Source organism: Macaca thibetana, chromosome 1, assembly GCF_024542745.1.
Source record: "Macaca thibetana thibetana isolate TM-01 chromosome 1, ASM2454274v1, whole genome shotgun sequence".
NCBI lineage: Eukaryota > Metazoa > Chordata > Mammalia > Primates > Cercopithecidae > Macaca > Macaca thibetana.
Genome location: NC_065578.1, coordinates 41,601,296 through 41,625,491, shown reverse-complemented (window position 1 = coordinate 41,625,491; position 24,196 = coordinate 41,601,296). Strand labels below are relative to the sequence as shown.

Sequence of the window (24,196 nt, the reverse complement as noted above, 5' to 3'; positions counted from 1 at the left end):
ACAATCCTCCTGCCTCAGCCTCCTGAGTTGCTTGGATTACAGGTGTAAGCCACTGTACCAGTAGTTTCATATTTGTTTTAAATGGAGAAAATGGACTTTTTCTTTGAAAAAGATGAAGTAGACACACTTTCCCCCTATTTTTACCATTAAGTACAACTAAAAACCCTGAACATTATATATAAAACAAACATTAAAAGACTTCGAAAGGTGGAGAGAAGAAAGCAGACCAGCTAGGGAACTCAAGACCCAAGGAATGACATGGCTGTGAGTTTCCTGGGTGTTCTTTTTGCCTCACAGATCCCTGAGTTGGAGCTGAAGAAGACAGCAACCCAGACAATGTCAACAAGCACAAGCAAAAACAGCAACAACAACAACACCAACAAAAGTCTGCCATCTTTAGCCAAAGCACCAGAAAAGGCCAAGGAAGAAACACAATTTTGGACAACACCTACCTACTCCAGCTGAACATCACAGAAAAAACTGTGGCTTCACCTCCACTCATGCCAGCAAAGCCCAAATTGGGAGCCTAGATTTCCACCCTCACCAGGCTGTAATAAGGGATTCCAATTCCTCGACTGGGGTGGTGTCAGAGAAGGTCAAGTAGGCACAAGGGACTTTTATCCCTGCCGGATAGTAAAGAGCTCCCCTACCCTGCAGTGTGAGGGGAGACCAGGTGGTGAGTTTGGAATTCCAACCCACGTGGAAGTGAGGAGGCACACTTCTCCCTTTCCACTGGGGTGGTGTCAGAGGAGGCCACCACCTAGCACAATAAGCCACCCCCACCCACCTGCCTTGTGGTATCAGTGGTAGCCCCGTGAAGAGAAGTCGCAAGGCATTCCTCCCCTTCTCAGCCAGGTGCTGTAAGTGGAGGCTACTGGACAACAGGAACTCCCACCCTCACCAGCTGTAATAAGGAATGCTTCCTTCTGCAATTACCTCAAAATAATTTTTAAAAATCTTTTCATTTAAAGTATATTTTTCCATTTAAAAAATGGAAAATCCATGAACTGGTCCTTTAAGTTTAATATATATGAAGGTGCTTCATTTGTCACATTAAGAAGAATGAATGACTTTATAAAGACCAGACTTAACCAGACCAATTTAATTTCCTTATAGAAGAACACAAGTGGCCTTTGTTATGTTTCCATAGTTTAAAGATAAGGTTTAAGTGTCCCTCCTCTTTGGTGGGTCCATGAGATGTGCCTGTACAGCCACATTCAGAGCACATGGCAGTCAAGGAGTTTTCCCTGACTTGGAAGGAATGAGCAGTGCTCTCCAGGATACAATTTTGGGCTATGCCATTTTACATTTTTATTAATGGGCTGGATAAACAAATTGCATTCACATGAATCAGTTAATTAGTAAATTAAGGAGAACTAGCAACACCTGGGAATACAGGGATTTAATATTTAAGTGATATTGATTGAACAGGACAAGAATCCATGAAAATAAATGCTCCCCAAAAAGAACAGAATTTGGCTAGGTATAGTGGCTCATGCTTGTAATCCCAGCACTTTGGGAGGCCAAAGTGGGAGGATCACTTGAGCCCAAGAGTTCGAGACCAGCCTGGGCAACATAGGGAAAGCCCCATCTCTACAAAAAAATTTTAAAAATTAGCTGGGTGTGATGGTATGTGCCTATGTGCCTGTAGTCCCAGCTACTCAGGAGGCTGAGGTGGAAGGATCACTTGAACCCAGGAGGTCGATGTTGTAGTAAGCTGTGATGGCACCACTGCACTCCAGCCTGGATGACAGAGCAAGATCCAGTCACACACACACACACACACACACACACAACAGAATTTATCCTTCAAAAGGTATAAGAGAAAATGTGTATACTTAGAAACCAAAGGAAGGCTGAACAGATTTTTTAAAAGTAATACCTAATAGTATGTATTACTTTACTATTATGTTCACATAATAACAGTATTGCATTAAAGTTGTGTGGGCAAAAGCAGACTATCAGCCAAAAAATTATATGGAGTTGAGAACATGTCCTATAGCCAGCACATCTGCATCTTAGGAACTGGAAAACCCACCATGACTCTCAAATTTTTGCTTCCTCCTGTTGCAGTTCTTAAGTTTTAATTGGAAGGGTTTATTACCTAGTTCTTATTGAAACACCTCCCTTCTCCCCGCTTCTGCTTTTTTACATCATTCAATACTTTTGCAATTGTCACCAGTCTTCAGCTGGTGGGAGATATCTAGGCAGCATCCCTATCCTATTCCTTTTCTAGTAGCATACATGCATAGCAGTCTCAAACATATACAGATTCAAGAAAGAGCACAGTACAGTAGAAACCATGAGCGCTAGTCCTGTATCTTCCACCTACTATTTACGTAACCTTCCACAAGGCAGAATCACTCAGAGTCTCAATCTCTTCATTTGCAAGATGCCCTTTCCTTTCTCATAAGCTTTTTGGGATCTTTTGAAGTAAAATGTAAAAGCATTTTGAAAACCTACAAGTATAAGATATCATTAAAGTGAATTAAAGCCTAGTAGAACAGAATAGGGGTGGCTAATGATGAAACTTTGTTCCCACAGAGGAAGAAACAGATTCAGTCATTTATTTGTCAAATATATGTTGAATATCAATTATATGACAAGCACTACTCCATATACTAAGAATTCAAAAGGGTGATCAACACAGCCAGGTCTGTGCCCTCACAGAGCCTACATCTAGAGGAGGACAAAAAACAAACATGCAAACTAATAAGATAATTACAGACTATGAGAAGTCACAAACAAGGTGACATGGTAGAGTATTTGGAAAGTAGGAGTTACGATTTTCCTAGACATAGCAGTTAGGAATTACCACTCTGAGAGGCAGTTAGCCACATGAAAAGCTGGGGGAAGACTATTCTGAACAGGGGAAACTTTTAGTGCAAAGGTCCTGAAGCAGGAACGTGCTTTAAAAGTTGGAGGATCTAAAAGGCAGCAAGATGAGGAGGGGGGAGGTAGAGGCCAAGTCATGGAGGGCCTTATAGGTCATGGTAAGGGTTTAGATTTTAAGTGCAATAGGAAGCCATGGAGAGGGTTTTAAGAGAGAGAACAATATTATTCGATTTGCATTTTAAAAAGACCATTTGGTTACTCCATGGAGAATGGATTGGGAGGAGGGTATGGAAGCAGGGAGGCCAATTAGGAAGATACATAACAGTCCTGATGAGTGATATCAGTGCTATGGAGTAGGGTAATAACAGTGGAAATATAGATAGAAGTGAACAGATTCAATATTTTATGTTTTCATTGCAGAAGTGACAGAATGTGTTGGTGGAACAGATGTGGGGAAGAATCAAAGGTGACTCCTAGGTTTTGGCTTCATCAGCTGTGTGAATGGAGGGGCTATTCACTGAACAGATTGGACTGGGGAAGAAATAGTTTGGAAGAGGAGGAAAAATACATTGGTAGTCTGTGGAGGAGACAGAAAGTCAACATCATCAAGTTGAACTTGAAATTAAAATGGACTTGAACACTTATCAAACAATTCTTGATAAAAGTAGTAAGGATGCAATGAAATAGTGAATGAGAGTGTGTTGGAAAGAACAAAGCTCATGAAGGTCAAGGGAAGCCACCAGCTGTTCTGGCCCAGGCACAGGTTGAGATTAGCTGGGTTCTATAAGCTTGGGGCTGCCATCGGAATTCCAACTTTGGATTCAGTTGCAAGATAGTGCAATCATACACCCATTGTACACAGTAGGAGTAGGGGGAAAATTTCATTTATTCAAATATTTTGTGAGTACCTACTATGTGTCAGGCATTGTTCTAGACACTGGAGACATAGTCAAGAACAAGAGAGGCTGGGCTTAGAAGAGTTCCTCCCACCTTACCTCTCATGTTATACATATAGAGAGATTGAGCCCTAAGCAATTTTTCAGCACCATAAAGCTCATTTTCTGAGAAAGTGACCTAGAACGCAAGTGTCCCAAGACCTTCTTGCCCTTAGGATATTTGTGACTACATCCTCTCCAAAGTGGATAAAGTAGTACTTCTCATGACTCAGAGTTAGGAGTCTTGGGTCCTCATCCCAGTCCTGCGAATAACTTGCTGTGTATGTGATTGTGAATGAAATAGTCATTTCAGTTTTCTTGGTCTCAGAGACCTCATTTGTGAAAAAAGAAGATTTAGCTAAATATCAGTGGTTTTCAAACTTATTTTAGCAGTGGACCCTTTGTTAAATTAAAAATCTTACACAAAACCCAATATATGAGACATAAAAGTGGAGCTTCTCTGGGTGAAATGGGAATGGAGGGCTCAATAGTCCCACTCATCAAAAATTTACTCATAATTTATGAGTAAAATAAATTTCCTCATCTTACAAGGTAATTTCTGAGGCCCCTCTGCACAATTCCTAAAGTTTTGGGAAGTAGAAGTTTGAAAACTGCTAAGTTGGAAGATCTCCTGAAGGTGCCCCCAGTTCTAAGAGTCTGTTACTCTATGACAACAGCACTATAAACAGAAAAACAAGACATGGCCCATTACCTTAATACCTTAAAGGAGCTTAAAATCTAGTAGAAGAAATGTACTGTAAGAATCAATCAATCAACTTGGCTTATAAGCAGCTTCTGTGTGCATGAGACCATGCTAGGTATGCTGTACCACTTGCTACTTCACTTCAGTTGAAGACTCTGGCTCATGGCTCTCTGTCACCTGCTTCACCCCAAGTCCTGCCATTATAGTGGAAGACTGCAAGTCCCATAGAGACCACCCATGGATGCCTCGGCATCGCTTCTTTCATCTCCTTCTCTCTAATTACCTTCTCATCTCTCCTATTTTGCCAACTACTTGCATGACCATATCATGAGTTGTCAGCAGCAGCAACTATTTCACTTCTGAAATATTAAAATTAAATGTTAGATTCCAGCTTTTCCTTTCTATATTACTTGGTCCCAGGGCAATCACAGTATCTGCAATTCCTTGTCTCTTTTTCTATCAGTTTTACTGATAAAAAGTCCTTTTTTTACTTGCTTCCAAATCTAACATAGAGTTTAGAGTTCATTATTTCAATCACTGTCTAAATAAAATGGTCAACTCTCTTACTCCTTTGTCCTTCCACTGCACTCATGTGGCAAAACCTCAACCCTGGATCAATCCAACTGCCTTCTGTTGACTATACTAAACTACTGAATGTTACTAAAGAATATCATCTATTCTCAAAGACAGATGTTCTCTAGCCTGTTCTCATCTTCTCTATGCTACCAAACTCTGTAGTAGTTTCCTACTGTCCAGACTCCCTAACACAGGTCTTCATGTCCCTTCATTATCAGGCCTCTGCCTGCCTCTTCATTCTCACCATCCCCTTCCCCATTTCCTCACTTCACACTCCATGCTATAGCAGCATAGAGGTCACTTTTAGGGCCTCAAACAAATCATGCTTTCTCTTGCACGTGCCATATCTCCCCTGAAAATTATTCTCCCATCTTTTTGCTTGGCCCCTGATTACTCAGACTTTTTCTAAGAATATTTTTTGATTCATTACCCTGGGCCAGGGCCCATGCTTTGTGTTTCCATAGTACCCAGTACTGCCTTGTTTAACCATTTTTCTCCATCAGACTATGTGGACCATAAGGATAAGAAACTGTGTCTTATTTTGTATCCTCAGTACCTACCTACAGTGCCTAACACATAGTAAAATCACAATGTCTTGCCAAGTGTGGTTGTGTTATGGACCCATGATGAGGGGAGGCTGTGAAGAGAGGAATAGGAGACAAACAAGTAGGAAAACATTATGAGAAAAAAAGGAGAAGGAGGCAGATGGCAGATACCTAGACTTTTCAGAGTCCCAGTTATGGGAAGCAGATTGGACCAAGTCCTGGAAACAGGTGGCATCAAGGAGTTCTTAAGAGGGAAGGCCATTATCTTTCTTATGGCAAGGTTTCCCACCCCTAGATGAATTAAAGCTACATCCTTGCTCCCCAAGGCAAGTATCCCTGCCAATTACCCAAAATCACCTGGGTGGACTTTTGTCAGATTTGATTATTTATGTCAGCTCCTTCTTGAAGAACTTTCAGATTGACCATTTCATCTTCATTGCCACTTACTCAATGTAGGCAACCATCTCTTCATCTATCACACATATAGATTAATTGGTCTATCTTCCATCTCCATTTTATCTAATAAAGAGATACTAGAACAATCTTCCTCAAAAATCCTGTAAGACACTGTTCCAGTGCTCAAGAACTAGACTTTCTTTTTCCCTACAGTAAACCTAAATGCTGTGATGTGGCTGCTTGGCTCTCTGTTTTTGTGACCGTTATCATACGCCTTCCCCATCATCTCTCCATATGCTCTCCCACATCTCCAACTAGGTTTCATGATTGTGAATCTTAGACTCAAAGCTTACTCTAAAGTTAAAAGCAACTTTTAGGAGGGCATAATATTCAGGAACCCCAAACTGGCAAAACAATCTCCTTCTATCTTTAGAACATTTACAAACGTTTAGAACATGAATTTGTCTACACCTAGACTATATTTTCTCACTTCATTGATGAATGTATCCTTTGGTATGGTATATGTCAAAATGGACATCATCGTTTCCTTTTGATTATTTAGTTCTAAACTTTTTCCCAGACAAAATTTGATTGCAACTATTAACTTAAGTGCCCAAGAAGAGTGGTGCACTTGCCAAAACCTCGTGTTTCCATGAAAGGTACTTTTGGTTAAAAAAGTAGAAGTACAGGAGCTAGAGGGCAAAATTAACAAGATAGATAGACACACAGATCGATAGAGAGACAGATAAATAAGAGAAAAGTGGTCAAAAAATTATCAAATGCAATGTTAGAGACAGCAAAAAACAAACTGTGCAGAATATAGTCATAATTATATAAAAATATACACATATATGTGTACATATACAGAAAAAAGAAAGAAAAATTAGGATGTTAACATCTTTCCTGGGTGAGAATTAACAGTTGTTATAATCTCCTTATACTTTTGCATGCTTTCTAAATCTTCTAATAAAAGGAGATATACACACACATACATATATATATATATATATATATTTGTTTTTGTTTTTGTTTTTTTGAGACAGAGTTTCACTCTTGTTGCCCAGGCTGGAGTGCAATGGCACGATCTCAGCTCATCACAACCTCCACCTTCTGGGTTCAAGCGATTCTCCTGCCTCAGCCTCCCGGGTAGCTGGGATTACAGTCATGCACCACCACGCCCAGCTAATTTTGTATTTTTAGTAGAGACGGGGTTTCTCCATGTTGGTCATGCTGATCTCCAACTCTTGACCTCAGGTGATTCGCTTGCCTCGGCCTCCCAAAGTGCTGGGATTACAGGCATGAGCCACTGCGCCAGGCCGCATATACTCGTTCTTTAAAGGCAGGAAAAAAGTTTTAAAATGTAATAATATATCAAAAGACAAACTTTTTGGAGAATGCTTATAACTAATTTTTCAACTCACATAATTTGGAAATGAATATCAAATTATTATTATTATTTTGAGACAGGGTCTGGCTCTGTTGCTCAGGCTGGAGTGCCGTGAGTGACACAATCATGGCTCACTACAATCTCTACCTCCCGGGCTCAAGCAATCTTTCCACCTCAGCCCCCCGAGTAGCTGGGACTACAGACACACACCATCACGCCAGGCTAATTTTTGTTTTTTGTAGAGATGGGATTTGCCATGTTGCCCAGGCTGGTCTCAAACTCCTGAGCTCAAGCCATCTGCCCACCTCAGTCTCCCAAAGTGCTGGGATTACAGACTTAAGCCACTGTGCCCAGCCGAATATCAAATTCTTATAATGATCAAGCCAAATAAAATATACCCCCTCCGAATAATTAATGTGATATAGGATTTTCCCAATTTACCAGAGTTCCTCTCTCTCTTCCTTTGGGCTTTGAATTTCTATTTCCAAAACTGGTTCATTAGACTCAGGATCTTTACAGATATTTTCACTTGTAATTAAATTAGAAGGTGCAGTTTTCCCCCTGAGAGTAAAATGATTTAATTGTGCAAATTCTTGTGAAAGCTTCAAGACCTGCAAAATTAAGTGAAAAGACAAATATTCTATTTTGCATACTTTTATTTATAGTTGTGAAAAAAGTATATTGATTTCATTAAATGCTTAACTATTGGCTTATATAATATCAAATGACATCCTAATTAAAGTCTGATTCCAACTTAATTTAATACTTTGCAGTTGTTATATAACTTAATTGATTTTTTTAACCATAGGCATAAGGGTACGTAAATTCCCATATTTTTTTTTTAAAAAAAGGTATTTTTGGTCTCTGGGGTTGGGCTGTCAGAGTGCTGTTTAGCATTTGGTTATACCTTTTAACAAGCACAAATATGTGATCTACAGAGTTTTACACTATTACCACACATTTTTGTTTTCAAGTTTTGAATGTACTTCATTGATTCACAAAAGCAATAATATATAATAAAAAGCAATAATATATTGCTGCCGGAAAACATTAGAAAGAATATTAGATATATCTTACAGAGGTGTCTTCTGTATCTATAAGAATATTAGATATATCTCACAGAGAAGAGCTTTCTTCCACAGTGGTTCTCAAATCACTATGATGTAAGAGCATCCACTGAAGAATTTATTAAAAATGCAGTCTTGGCCGGGTGCAGTGGCTCACACCTGTAATCCCAGCACTTTGGGAGGCTGAGGCAGGTGGATTGCTTGAGTCCAGGAGTTCAAGATCAGCCTGGGCAATATGGAAAGACGCTGTATCTATGAAAAATTAGCTGGGCATGGTGGTGGTGTGCATCTGTAGTCCCAGCTACTCAGGAGGCTGAGATGGAAAAATGGCTTGAGCCTGGGAGGTGGAGGTTGCAATGAGTCAAGATCAGGCCACTGCACTCCAGCCTAGATGACAGAGTGAGACCCTGTCTCAAAAATAAAAATAAAAAATAAAATATTTGTTAAAGAAAATGCAATCTTATATTGTAGCCCCTACCCTGAGTGAGATTCACTATCAGTGGTCTGGGGCAAGGGAAGGGGTGGAATGGAAATCTGTACTTTAAATAAGCCTCCCATGTAACTCTGCAAGTAGATGCTTTGACAGTCACTGCCTTTTGTGATTTGGCAAATCATTTGTTCAGTCTTTTTGTTTTGTTTTGACAAACAGATTCTAAAGATTTCCTTTCCTGTAAGGTTACTCTATATCTTCATATAAAATGAAAAAACATTTCCTTCAGGGAGTAGAAAGGATGGGTGGGGAATGAGTCTAAGAAAGGAAGATGGGCTAGGTGCAGTGGCTCATGCCTGTAATCCTAGCACTTTGGGAGGCTGAGGTGGGAGGACTGCTTGAGGCCAGGCGTTTGAGTCCAGCCTAAGCAACATAGCAAGACCCTGTGTCTGTACCCAGATAAACAAACAAATAGAATGGAATAAAAAATAAGAAAGGAAAATGAATCCCCATCAAAGTATTGTGCTAAGGTAGACAACAGCCTGCCTGACTCATATCCTGAGGCTGTCTGAAAATGCAAAGCTTCTACATGTTTGATTCTAAGAACACAATGGACTTAATTACAAAGATCAATTTAAGTTTACTTTAAGAGATCCCTTTGGTTTCCTACGCCTTTTCAATTCTCTGAAGAGAAACTACAGTGTGTAAAATGGATTCTAATCTCATAAAATCCATGTAATTTCATATGGACTATAATCTTTCTAGGGGAGAAGGTTGGTCTTGAATTAGTCAAGTTGGGAAGATATGGATAAGAGAAGAGACTACAAATAGCACATTTTAAGCATGGGGAGCAGTATGGTCAAAGGCACTGACGTAGAACGGAGTATAGAGTAATTTGGGGGAAAGTAAGAAGGATAATTTCATTGGAATAGAGGCTACAAAGTAAGGAGCTGCAGGAATAAGGCAAGATTGCAGGAGTTTGAGACCAGCCTGGCCAACATGGTGAAACCCCATCTCTACTAAAAATAGAAATCAGCCAGGTGTGGTGGTACCTGCCTGCAACCCCAGTTACTTGGATGGCTGAGGCATGAGAATCACTTGAACCTGTGAGGTGGAGATTGAAGTGAGCCAAGATCATGCCACGGCACTCCAGCCTGGAAAACTGAGTGAGAAAGAAAGAAAAGAAAGGAAGGAAAGAAGGAAGTGAGGGAGGGAGGGAAGGATGGAAGGAGGGAAAAAAGAAAAAAAGAAGGCTGGTTGCGGTGGCTCACACCTGTAATCCCAGCACTTTGGGAGGCTGAGGCAGGCAGATCATGAGGTCAGGAGTTCAAGACCAGCCTGGCCAACAGAGTGAAACCCCGTCTCTACTAAAAATACAAAAAATGAGCTGGGCGTGGTGGCAGGTGCCTGTAGTCCCAGCTACTCAGAAAGAATAAGGCAAGATTGAAGGGAGAGGTCAGATTATAAAGGAACATAAAGGACAATTTTCTTAATGAGCTTGCATTATTTTTGTAAGCAGGAAAAAATATTCCAAAATGCTACTTAATCACTAATTTTTGTGGTCATTGTAAAAAAGTAAACATTACAGATAATAAATGTTAGTCTCTTCACCGCATGTTCTCACTCATAGGTGGGAACTGAACAATGAGATCACTTGGACTCAGGAAGGGGAACATCACACACCGGGGCCTATCATGGGGAGGGGGGAGGGGGGAGGGATTGCATTGGGAGTTATACCTGATGTAAATGACGAGTTGATGGGTGCAGCACACCAACATGGCACAAGTATACATATGTAACAAACCTGCACGTTATGCACATGTACCCTACAACTTAAAGTATAATAATAATAAATAAATTAATAAAAAAAAAATCACCACAAAAAATAAAAAAATAAAAAAAAAAATAAATGTTAGTCTCTTAAGAAGTAAAGAAAGGCAACCTGGCAAAATAGGGAGACCCTGTCTTTATTAAAGAAAAATTTAAAATTAGCCAGGTGTGGTGCCGGGAGACTGAGGCAGGACAATCACTTGAGGCCAGGAGTGGGAGGTGAGTTATGATCTTGCCACTGCACTCCAACCTGGGTGATGGAGAGACCTCATCTCGGAAAAAAAAAAAAAAAAGATAAAACAGTGGAGTTTAGATTTGATGTTAGAGCAAACTGAAAGCTGCTGAGGGTTTCTGAAGAGGATGGTGACACTAACACAGACATTTTCTAGGTATTCTGAATTCTCACATGACAAAGTAGTGTATATCTTAAGTGAGTAGAAGCTTTATTCTTTATAACAAAGAAAGTTAAAGCCATCAGACCCTCCATGACATGGATATTGTGGAACAGGACCAACTCTGTTCCAGACTTCTTCCTACCAAAATTGTATCTTAGTGATACAGCTCAGTTTAATAATCAGCCATGTTTAAGTAGCATAAGAATTAAGCTGATGGTTCCACTTTCTGATTGAGGCCTTAGGCTAGGGTAGAAAGAGCATAGGCTGAGAATTACCACGTAACTCGGCAGCAGTCTAATATCCCTGGGCCTTGGTGTTCTTATGTGTAAACTGAAAGAGTTGGCCTACATGATCATACTCCTTTCAGTTCTAAAATTCTGTATGAGTCTAGACGTTGTAACCCAAACAAAATGACAGCCTGTAAAATGGGGGATTCAGCAAATACATACAACTTCTTTAGCAAGACTATCTTTAAGTCTAAAGCACTCTATATTCTGAAGAAAAACTAGAATATAATTTAAAAATCAAAGATTCAAAACAGAAACTTTCAATGAGTAAAAGTTTGATGGGAAACATAACACATAGTCTCAAAGTATCTCCCCAAAAGATATTTATGAATTGCAAAGACAAAAGTAATAATTTTGTAGTGGAGAAATCTAGCAGACAGTACCTTAACCAAATGATCCAAGTTAGTATCATAAGTAATAGAACAAAAAATGTCATGTCTCCTGATAAAATACACTGAGAAGGATACAACATTATCTCTGTAGTATGGGTAATCTGAATTATATTGTGAGAAAACATCAGACAAATCCAAATTAAGAGACATTCTTCAAAATCAATGGTCTTGTTACACACTGCATGTTTGTGTTGACTCAAAGCTCATATGTTGAAAGCCTTACCCCAATGGGATGGTATTAGGAGGACCCACTGGCAAGTAATTAATTCACAAGGGTGCAGCCCTCATGATGGTAGTAGTGCCCATATGAGAAGAGACAGGAAAGAGCTTGTACTCTCTCTTTCTGCTCTTGGCTATGTGACGATACAATGAGAAGACAGCTGTCTGCAAATCAGGAAGAATGCCCTCACCAGACACTGAATATGCCATCTTGATCTTTGATTTTTCCCAGCCTCTACAACTGAGAGAAATAAGTATTTGTTTAACCTACCCAGTCTATGGTATTATGTTATAGCAGCCCAAACTGACTAAGACAGTACTCTTCAAAAATATCAAAGTCATGAAAGACAAAGACAGACTGAGGAACTTTTGCAGATTGAAGGAGCTATAGAGACATGACAATTAAATGTAATGTATGATCCTGGGTTGGATCTCAGATAGGAAAAAAGTTATTCTCTTGCTATAGAGGGGAATAATTGGTAAAATCTGAATATCAGCTATAGATTAGATAATAGTATTGTGTCAATGTCAATTTCCTGATTTTGAGACTTGTACTGTGGTAATAGGAGATGTTATTGTTTTTAGTAAACCCACATGGAAATATTTAAGGGTAAAGGAGATTATGTCTCCAACTTACTCTCAGAGGGTTTACAAAAAAACTATCAGTGTGTGTGTGTGTGTGTGTGTGTGTGTGTGTGTGTGTGTAGAGGGAAAGAGAGACAGTGATAAGGTAAACACGATACCATGTTAACATTTGGAAGAGTGAAAGTATATGGGAATTCTTTATACTTTCATAATTTTTTCTGTGAGTCTGGTATTATTTCAACATAAAAAGTTTAAGAAAAAAGGAGACCCAGATCAGCAGAGCAGATTTGGATCTCTTCTTTTATATTATATTCTTCTCATTTCAGCTCATCTGTTGTTAACTTTGTCAATGATGTTTTAAAAGGCATGGTCCTTTAACTGTACAACATGATGATAACTTACCTTGCTGACAAGGTCCCACAAAAAAGGCTAGGTTGTATATTAAGCTCTACATATTTACTCTCCCAGGCAGCAGACCCTATGTTCTGGACCTTTCCCTCCCATGTCACATGCTATCTGATCTATGTCCCAATCCCTCAGCAACCTGCTCCTGATTTTCTGGGGTAACTACACACAGTTTAAATTAGGCTTTGATTTAGTTATTCCTTACATATGACATTAAAATATGGCCTAATATATTTTAACTGCTGTATTCAAGACTTTGCTCCTTAATCTTTAGGTCAAAAGAGTGATTGAGGAAGGGAATTTTCAGCTAGGAGGTGATAGTGATAACCTAATAGGTGGGACTCTAGAAATTATACAGGCAACCTTTCAGTCTAGTATTGGACTAGATAAAAATTCTTTGCCCTGGTCAGGTAGCTTTTTTTTTTTTTTTTTTTTTTTTTTTTTTTAAAGAGATGGGGTCTCACTATGCTGTCCAGGCTGAAATGCAGTGGCTATTCACAGGCACAATCATAGCACGCTACAGCTGGGTGCAAGCAATCTCCCTGGAAGCCATTTTTAAACTTAGGGAACAAGCTTGAATCAGGATATTTGAACATTTTCCTAATTCTAAGCCCAATTTTCAGTGTAACTGAGAAAGAAACTTTGATCCTAAATTTTTTAATTGAAGACATTTAAATACATATTTTACACTATAATATGTGCTCCAAAAATTAAGTTGGTGGGAAGCTGATTTAAAGTAAAAAAAATCGCAGATTAATCCTAATTGCCAAGTACTGGTTGAAGTCTGAATACTTATCCTGACGTATAGCTTGACTCATAATCCACAGTATATGGCAGTATATGGCAATTTATGCTATAAAAATAGAAGAAACTCCAATTCCCAAATCATCTGATGCTTAAAATTAATTTCCTTGTATCCTATCCTCATAAAAGCTACGTTAAATATTGAACATTTAAATACCTAACTCAGTCTCACCTTTGTTTCTAATTCAGAATTCTCTCTTCGTAACAGGTCACATGCTATTAAAAAATGGTCTCTGCTTTCTGATGCCCCTGGGAGATTGTGAACTTCATTATAAAGGCATATAAGCTCTGACTTTGATTTTTGCAATTCCTGATTAAGAAATGAAGACATTTAGTAAAACAAAATAAGACTATTTTCCCCATAAAAGATATAATACTTCTACGAATGAATCTTGAAATGGTCCTGACAAATTTTTTGTTTTAAATATTCCAACCTATCCTTCTGGCAGACCGATGCCTTTCTTAGTAGTTAAAACAAAGTTTACATAAATCAATTAAATCAATTATTAAATCAATTAAATAAACTGAGCATTCTTCGTTTCTATCATTCACGGGTTGAAAGATTTAGTTTCTAGAGTCCTTCCTACATTAAGCAAGGCTTATATACAGGTAAATTCTTTGGCAATGCTTGCAACGACTGCCAATAGTTATATTATCTGTTTCTAAAATGTATCTTTTTAGAAGTACCATTTATAGAACAAAGTGCTATGTGGTTTACTTTTAATGTTCTGATAACCTTATAAGGGAATTGTTGAAAGTAAAGCTCAGAGATCTTAAGTGACCTGCTAAATTCACATAGCCAGGAAGTATAAAGCTGAGATTCCAAATCCATAAATCTGTCTGACTTTAAACTCTGTGGTTTTTTAAAAAAATATTTATTTATGTATATTGATGCAGTCTCACTATGTTGCCCGGGCTAGAGTGCAGTAGCTATTCACAGGTGTGATCATGGTGCACTATAGTCCTCAACTTCTGGGCTCAAACCATCCTCCTGTCTCAGCCTCCCAAGTACCTGGGACTATAAGGGGGCCATGATGCACAGCTTAAACTCTGCGTTCCTAACTACAAATTATGCTTATTTAATTATATCCAGTGACTTAATTAACCAGGATTTTCTTTAATCCTCTGATGTTTTTTCTCTTTCTCTTTTTTTTTTTTCTTTTTTGAGACAGGGTCTCACTCTCACTGGAGTGCAGTGGTGCAATCACAGCTCACTGCAGCCTTCACCTCCTGGGCTCAAGTGATCCTCCCACCTCAGCCTCCTGTGTAACTGGGATTACAGACACATGCCACCACACCTGGCTAACTTAAATTTTTTTTCTTTTTTTTTTTTTTCTGTGGAGACAGTGTCCCACTATGTTGCCTAGGCTGGTCTCGAACTCCTAGTGATCCTCTTGCCTCAGCCTCCCAAAGTGCTGGGATTACAGATGTGAGCCACTGTGCCCAGCTTGATTTTTAAAAATATATATCCATGAGAGAAAACACTTTGGCTAAATGCAGATTTCTTTTTTTTTTTTTTTTTTGAGATGGAATTTTGCTCTTGTTGCCCAGGCTGGAGTGCAATGGCGTGATCTCGGCTCACTGCAACCAGGTTCAAGCGATTCTCTTGCCTCAGCCTCCGGAGTACCTGGGATTATAGGCATGCACCACCATGCCTGGCTAATTTTGTATTTTTAGCAGAGACAGGGTTTCTCTGTGTTGGTCAGGCTGGTCTTGAACTTCTGACCTCAGGTAATCCACCCACCTCGGCCTCCCAAAGTGCTGGGATTACAGGCGTGAGCCACCGTGCCCAGCCTAAATGCAGATTTTTATCAGATTTTTACACTGATGACACAGGATGTGCACTGATTCATTGGTGGAAGACTTTGGGTTGAGAGTCAGTCTGTGGTGCTCAATGAAGGGAATAGATTATATAAAATTTACTTTAGGAGAGGAGCTGCTTGGTATTTTCCCGAAGACTTGAAGTCAAAGTGGAAGGTAAATGCTGAGAAAGGCTTAGACAAAAGGCAAGAAGGTAGAGGGTGGCCTCCCAAAACCACGGGAAGAGGGTAAATGATAATGATTTCCTATCTTATTTCACTGAAAATTCCTGTAGGTCATTAGGATGAGATTAGAAGCACTGCAAACTATAAACTGATTGAGTGTCACTATCCTCTAAATTACTGATTTTGACTTCTATGAACTTACTTCCAGGTCTCTTTTCAAAATATAGGCTGATTGTATCTCCTGATAGATCTTTCCAAGATGGCAGGACAAGAGGTTAAAACGAGAGATAAGTCCATGACTCTATAAGAGAGATAAGCCCAACACTACAACAATCAAACATCTGCTAAATAAAGGACTCTTTGATCAGTGCTAGAACTCAGCTTGGAGAAACAACAGAGCTACCCCATTATTATTATAGAAACACATATTCTATAGTGCTATGGACTGAATTGTACTCTCCCTCCCTACTCATATTGTTGAAGCCCTAATTTCCAATATGGACTGTATTTGGAGATAGATAGGGTTGATAGGGAGGTGATAAAGGTCAAATGAGGATAGAAGGGTGGGGCCTTAATCCAGTAGGGTTAGTGCCTTTATAATAAGAGGAAGAGACACCAGAGCTTGCTCACTCTGTCACGTGAGGACAGAGCAAGAAGGTAGCCATCTGCAAGCCAGGAAGAGAACCCTCACCAGGAACTGACTCGGCTGGCACCTTGATCTTGGACTTCCCATCCTCCATAACTGTGAGAAAAATAAAATTCTGTTGTTTGAGCCACCTAGTCTGTGGTATTTGGTTATGGCATCCCAAGCTGAGATGTACAGTCATACTTCATTTTAAAATGATAACATGAAATCCCTAAATTAGAATTACAACAAGAAGAAAATAGCTTCCTGAATGGTAATACCTCACTTTCACCTTTCAAGGCCTTCTCTGCAGTGTCAAGACCAGATGCCAACTGCTTCTCTCTCTCTCTCTCTTTTGACCACTCACTTTCAAACATTTCATTTTTTTCTTGGCTCATTTTCAAGATCTGTAAAAAGCATTTTACATAAATAATTTTATATATAATAGCAGTGTTTCCTACAAATTCTGATGATAATTTTCTAACTCAATAATGAAATCATTCAGGGCATTTATGAATCTAGGAAAACTAGTTTATAGCTCATAAGATATGTTTTTCTCTCCAAGCCTTAATTTACACAATAGTAAAATGTAGTAACACTTGTTCTACCTACATTATAGCCATCACAGCAGGAATAAAATGTGATTTTGAAACTATTTTATAAAATTTGATCACTTATCAAATATAAGGCATTATTGAAATCTTTCCAAATTATTTGAAAATAATAAAAATTGGAGTCATAATGATACCAGCTACTTTATATTGAGGACTTACCACATGTCAGAGACTATGGTAAGTATGTTAGATGCATTACTTCATTTTGTTTTTCTAGGACCCCTATGAGATTGGAATTATTGTTACATTATTTTTACAGAGGAGACATGTGAGGCTTAGATATGTTACATAATTTGTCCAAGTTCACACAGTCAGCACTGGGATTCTAAGTCAAGTCTAACTTAAATCCCTTACTTTTAATATCTACTCTATTCAGCCTTGCCAAAGTGAGTTTTCTCTTATGTACAAAAACCTATTAGGAGATAAAATTAAGATCAAAATACAACTTAGGAACACAACAAAAATTCAGCCAATTTTTTTTATGATCACACTATCACCAAGCAGCAGACCCCTCTCCATTATTTTTTAAATTTTTAAAAAATTATATATATTATATATAACATATATATAATATATATATAATATAATATACATATATAAAATAGTGATGGGATTTCGCCATGTTGCCCGGGCTGTTCTCAAACTCCTGGGCTCAATCGATGCACTAGCTTCGGCCTCCCAAAGTGCTGGGATTACAGGTGTGAGCCACCGTGCCTGACTGACCCCTCTCCATTGTAAAAGCCAACCTGTCAAGTGAACTAATTGCACATTTGGTTTGGCCAGTCAGGAAGCAGCTGAAATTGGCACATCTATACTTGGTAACTTGGGAAATGCAGAGTAGTATGTAGGAACAGCCCTCCCAGTCCTGTTCTACTGGTTTCCAATAGTGGCATCCTGAGCTAGTTACTTCACTTTTCTTAGCCTTAGTTCCTCATATTAAAAATAAAGATAATGAGGCCTGGACATATATGGGCTCCTCAGTTATAGAAGATGCTCTGTAAGTGGCAGTTTATATTATTATTGGATTGTTCTGAATTTTTACATTCATTCGTTAGTAAGGCAATACCTTTAAATCATCCTTATAATTTCAACACACCAACTTATCCTAAATACATTAGTAAATGGGCTCTTTACTGATTGACTACTCCTAGCAAGGTTTTCTGTAACCACTGGTCACAATCATAGGATGTATATTCCTAGAAGTGTCCTTTCTCCTTTTGCCTATTTTCAGTCATTCTTGGGCATCCTTATGGCGTCTGCCTTACCTGTATTAGAAAATGTAACTGAAAATTATCCCTTTTTTTTTTTAACCTCATTCAAATCTTGTACTTTGTCTCTTGATCTTTTGTACTGGTTTCTCTTCTATCTTTCTATGTTACTGATAATTCAGGCTCTAAAATGGAAGTCTTAATCTAAATAAATCACCAGTTACAAAATGTCATTTTAAAAAAATACCGAAAAAGGCCGGGCGCGGTGGCTCAAGCCTGTAATCCCAGCACTTTGGGAGGCCGAGAAGGGCGGATCACGAGGTCAGGAGATCGAGACCATCCTGGCTAACACGGTGAAACCCTGTCTCTAACAAAAACAAAAACAAAAAACTAGCCGGGCGAGGTGGCGGGCGCCTGTAGTCCCAGCTACTTGGGAGGCTGAGGCAGGAGAATGGCGTAAACGCGGGAGGCGGAGCTTGCAGTGAGCTGAGATCCGGCCACTGCACTCCAGCCTGGGCGACAGAACCAGACTCCGTCTCAACAACAACAAAAAACTGAAAAAAAAAAAAGCTACATTTCTTAAGCATCTTCTTCGGAGGTAGTAGCCCTGAAATCGCTTCCTAGCAACAAGTTTCACCTCCTATCTGGTCTTGAATCCTTTAGAGATTTGCTTTATTATGGATTTGAGGCTTTGTTGTTGTTTGGTAGCTAAGCCAAAGACAACAAGTACTAGAAAAATACACTACAGAATCTTGATTGTTCTGAATTAATCAAACTACTAATTTACCTTTCTTATGTTTAATGTCAGTAAAACAGAAATAACAGTCCCAAGCTGATGAGTTGGAAAGAACGGGGAATGCTACTAGAAAAGTGGATACTAACATCTTAGTGTAACTTTTACAATTCCTCCTGTCCAGTGGTATGGACAAAAGATGTAGTCAAGAATCATGTCAGCTTAGTAGCACTGCACAAGGAAATGGAGAAGAATAAATATTTTTTCCCAGAGTATCTTCTCCCATCAGCCACCATCTGCACTGGTGAATATTTTTTTCAAATTCACACACGACATGCTGATGCATTCAACACACAAGGCAAGAATTCATTTAAGCTCCACTCTTATGCCACCTGAGATGCTTCAGTACAAAGCAGAAGAAACATCTCAACTCTCAAATATGAACCCCCCCTCATTTTCTTTGTCTTTTCCTAGAGTAAGAATGTCATGTATTTCAATGCTATAATTTTTAAAAGATAGCTTTCCCAAAGAAGATATATTTAAAATTTACCATAATTTGTGGCATATTGAATATAGTTATGCCTTTAGGCAATTTATGTACTTAATGAGCCCAGTAACCAAAGTTTAAAGCAGAAAACCACAAGAAAGGGGCAGCAAATAATGTGAGAGATGAGCAATAGGACACAGAGATCTCTGGGTAGCTGAGGGAGCCTACCTCACCTGCCAGCCAGCAGTAAACAAAGAGGACTAATGACTTAGCATGGGTAGCCACCAACGACTCTGGAGATGGTGTAACAGTTCAGAATTTTCCACTTCCAATATTCTACTCTCTGACAGGTGGGGATCACCTAATGCTCTGAACTAAACTGTGCCTCCCTGCATAGTATGACAACGTTTATTGTCGACCCACTATGTGCTTGCATCGTGCTGCGCCCTCTCACAGGCACAGTCAGATGAAAAGACGAACGCAGGCACTGTGGAAAATAAAATACTGCCTGGGCATCTCCTGTAGGTGGAGGTGGTTTATGTGCTCCGTGTTGGGCATGCTGTACCCCCATGAGTTATAATAAGTCCTCTATATAAATCTCCTCTATAAGTTGCCACAAGAGTTGGTATGGTGTAGAAAATGAGCCCTGGGGCCGGATAAACCTGGATCAGCTCCTGGCTGCAACTATCACTTTGGTCAAGTTCCCTTAAGTTCTAACAAATATGAAATGGGAATGCTCCTGCTTACTTTGGTGAGGGCTGTTTAAGATATGACAAGGTTTCTCTTCAAACAACCTGATTAATCCTTTATTCTTTAATTCTCAATACCCCCTCCACCTCTTTTTCTTTTTCTTCTTTCTTTCTGCTTTTACTACATGCCCAGGCATGCCACAATACCAGTGACATTATCAACACCAGCTCACATTCCTTTCCTTATTTTTTAAAAAACTGACTCTCTAACTTGCCACAGACAACCCCTTCCCTTTCTCTCCTCTCTCCCTTACATGCCCACCTTATCTATAAAGAAGTTTAAATGTTTAGCCAATCAAGTCTAGCTTAAATTATACAGCCCAACCCCAGCCAGTGGGGAAAGAGCACAGGGACAAGATTTAAGTCGAAAATAAAAATTTTCACTCTCCTTTATTCTTTTTTTTTTTTTTTTTTTTTTGAGACGGAGTCTCGCTCTGTAGCCCAGGCTGGAGTGCAGTGGCCGGATCTCAGCTCACTGCAAGCTCCGCCTCCCGGGTTCACGCCATTCTCCTGCCTCAGCCTCCCGAGTAGCTGGGACTACAGGCGCTGCCACCTCGCCCGGCTATTTTTTGTATTTCTTAGTAGAGACGGGGTTTCACCGTGTTAGCCAGGATGGTCTCGATCTCCTGACCTCGTGATCCGCCCATCTCGGCCTCCCAAAGTGCTGGGATTACAGGCTTGAGCCACCGCGCCCGGCCCACTCTCCTTTATTCTATATGCTCTTGTAATGACCAGCCATACAGGAGGCATCCCTCTGCACAAAAATAAATTTGCTTTGCTGAAAAATCCTTTATCTAAGTGCTAATTTTCCTTACAACTCCAAGCTCTATTTCTAACAGGCTGTTATTGGGATTAAATGAGATTATGTTTGTTAGACACCTAGAACAGATCACGACACATGACAGACGCTCAATATATTGTGGCTATTATTTTTCCTACCACATACCTAGCATTTCTTCTATTTTAAGTATATTCTCTGAGAACATGCGTAATAACAGCACTAAGATGGTCTATTTAGTTATAAGTCTGTCTCCATAGAGAAATGAGTAAGGAACACAGTTACATCTTGAGAACAGTGCTTGATATAAGGAAATTATTTCCTAAATTATTTTTCCTTTTTAAGCCACAGGACTCCCCTGTCCCCTTTATTTTCAGAATAATTCTTATGGAAAAACCCTTTACAGAGTTCCCAGAAGTGGAGATTTCTCTGACTGATGTGGAGGTAGAAGACCCAGAGCTTTCTATCTATGGAACATCAAAGATCCCTGGAACACAGTTTGGAAACCATGATGGCAAAAACAGTAAGTCTTTTTTTGTTTGTTTTTTAAGAGACAGGGTCTCACCATGTTGCCCAGGTTGGTTTCAAACTCCCAGGCTCAAGCAATCCTCCTGCCTTGGCCTCCTGAAGTGCTAGGATTACAGGTATGAGTCACTGCGCCCAGCTAAAACATAGGTCTTGTAGTCAGGTTGAGATTTGAAATCTTGACTTCCACATTTACAAATCTGTGATCTTGGTTTTCTCATCTGTAAATCAGGGTGAACAATACCTACCCTCTCTGAATTTCTGTTAAAATAAGTTACGGCAAACCCCCAGGAGAGTCATTACAACACTGTAGAGACTCATATATTAGTTTCCATCTGTATTTGACAGGGTTCTTTGGAGAAACAGAACCAACAGAAGATTTTATATATATGTATATATTATGATTTCACTATCATTTAGGCTGAAGTGCAGTTGTATGATCGCAGCTCACTGCAACCTCTGTCTCTTGGCACAAGCAATCCTCCCACCTCAGCCTCCTCAGTAGTTGGAACTACAAGCAAGTGCCGCCACGCCAAGCTAATTTTTGTATTTTTTTTTTGTAGAGGTGTGGTTTTGCCATGTTGCCCAGGCTGGTCTCAAACTCCTGAACTCAAGTGATCCACCCGCCTTGGCCTTCCAAAGTGCTAGGATTACAGGTGTGAGTCATTGTGCCCAGCCCAAAAATAATGTTTAATCAGATATCTGGGCATTCCAAACCTCAGTCAGGTTGACATACAAAGTTAACCAGTACACCATCTATGCTAGTTCATTCTTGCATTTATAATAATATAAAAAACTACCTAAGACTGGGTAATTTATAAAGAAAAGAGGTCTAATTGACTCACAATTCCTCAGGCTATACAGGAAGCACGGCTGGGGAGGCCTCAGGAAGCTTACAATCATGGCAAAAAGGGAAGAGGAAGGAGGCATGTGTTACATGGCCAGAGCAGGAGGAAGACAGAGAGGGGGAGGTGCTACACACTTTTAAACAACCAGATCTCATGAGAACTCACTCACTATTATGAAAACAGCAAAGAGGAAGGTCTGCCCCCATGATCCAATCACCTCCCACCAGGGCGCTCCTCCAACATTGGGACTTTTATTTAATATTACAATTCGACATGAAATTTGGGTGGGAACACAAATCCAAACAATATTACCATCCTTTTACTTCCTTTTTGTAAGAAACAGAAAATAAATTACAGCAATCCCCCTAATCTTTGGAAGATATGTTCCAAAACCTCCAGTGGACACCTGAAACTTCCAATGGTACCAAACCCTCTGTATAGTCCTCCCTTGATATCTGAGGAGGATTGGTTCCAAGATCACTGAAGATACCAAAATCCATGGATGCTCAAGTCCCTCATATAAGATGGTACAGTATTTTACATATAACCTACACACATTCTCTCATATACTTTAATCTCTAGATTACTTACAATACCTAATACAGTCTAAAAACTATGTAAATAGTGTTACACTATTTTAAAAATGTTTTAAAATAAATTGAGAGATAGAGTCTCATTATATTGCCCAGACTGGTCTCAACTCCTGGGCTCAAGCAATCCTCCTACCTCAGCCTCCCAAAGTGCTGGGAGTGAGCTACCATGGCCAGCCTGTTCTATATTTTAAATTTTATATTATTTTATTGTCGTATTATTATTTTTTATTTCAATATTTTCAACTCATGGTTGGTTGAATTGGGAGATGTGGAACCTACAGATATGAAGAGCCAACTGTACTGTTTTTTCCATGTATACATAACTAAGATAAAGCTTAATTTGTAAATTAGGCATAGTAAGAGATTAGCAACAATAATAATAAAAATATACTGTAATAAAAGTTATGAGAATGTGGTCTCTGTCTCTCTAGATATCTTATTGTACTGTATGTATCCTTCTTGAGATGATGTGAGATGGCACAATGCCTAAATAATGAGGTGAAGATGAATGACTTAGGCATTATGACATGGCATTAGACTACTGCTGACCTTCCGATGATACATGAAAAGTAGGGTCATCTGCTTTGAGTGATCTTCGATCACTAAGCCATGATGATGTCCATGGTTGCATGTCAGGAGCAGGCTGACTAACGCCCATGACTAATGGGTATACAGTGTGTACAGTGTAGGCACACTGGTCAAAGGGATGATTCCCACCCCAGCAGGACAGTGTAAGATTTCATCATGGTACTCAGAATGGTTCACAACTTAAAACTTATGAGTTGCTTATTTCTGGAAGTTTGCATTTAATATTTTCAGTCTGCAATTGACTGTGGGTAGCTGAAACTGTGGAAAGCGAAACTGAGAATAAGGGGGAACTACTGTAGTCAGTGATAAGGAAGGAATGACTGAAGGAAACAACCCATGCCAGGGATATCACATTACTAGGTCAAGGTCTGGAAACAAGTTAAGGGGAATAGGCTGTTACTCCTTATCTGCTGACTACAGCACTCAGTTCATTTAATTCCTCTGCTGAGAATGATCCTTCAGTTAACAGTTATTGCTATCACCATCACCTGGCTGCCAAACACCATCAAGAAATCTTGAGGCTTTTCCTTCATGAAAGATTAAGAGAGAACTTGGAAGGCAAAAATCTTTCTTTAGGAAATGATTTTAGAAGGTCATTTAACTCTAATTAATTATTACTCATTGAGACCATTTTCCATTTATTTATTTATTTATTTATTTATTCATTCATTC

The 24,196-nt window shown here is 39.3% G+C and overlaps 1 protein-coding gene across 14 annotated transcripts in view; it reads right to left on the bottom strand.

Moving 5' to 3' along the window:
• The window catches only part of CCDC30 (coiled-coil domain containing 30), a 189,862-nt gene that overhangs the window by 100,296 nt on the left and 65,370 nt on the right, over positions 1-24,196 (bottom strand). For 5 of the 14 annotated variants that reach the window (XM_050797818.1, XM_050797836.1, XM_050797874.1 and 2 more), the window contains 4 exons: positions 16,683-16,808; positions 15,979-16,077; positions 13,964-14,101; positions 7,819-7,988 (listed from right to left, as the gene is read on the bottom strand). The exons of 2 other annotated variants lie outside the window; for them this stretch is intronic. In XM_050797818.1, the coding sequence (XP_050653775.1) occupies positions 7,819-7,988; positions 13,964-14,101; positions 15,979-16,077; positions 16,683-16,808 (533 nt within the window). Of the gene's footprint in view, positions 1-7,818; positions 7,989-13,963; positions 14,102-15,978; positions 16,078-16,682; positions 16,809-19,676; positions 19,776-24,196 lie in introns of those variants that run through there. 7 more of the 14 variants (XM_050797894.1, XM_050797856.1, XM_050797826.1 and 4 more) reach the window with 7 other exon arrangements.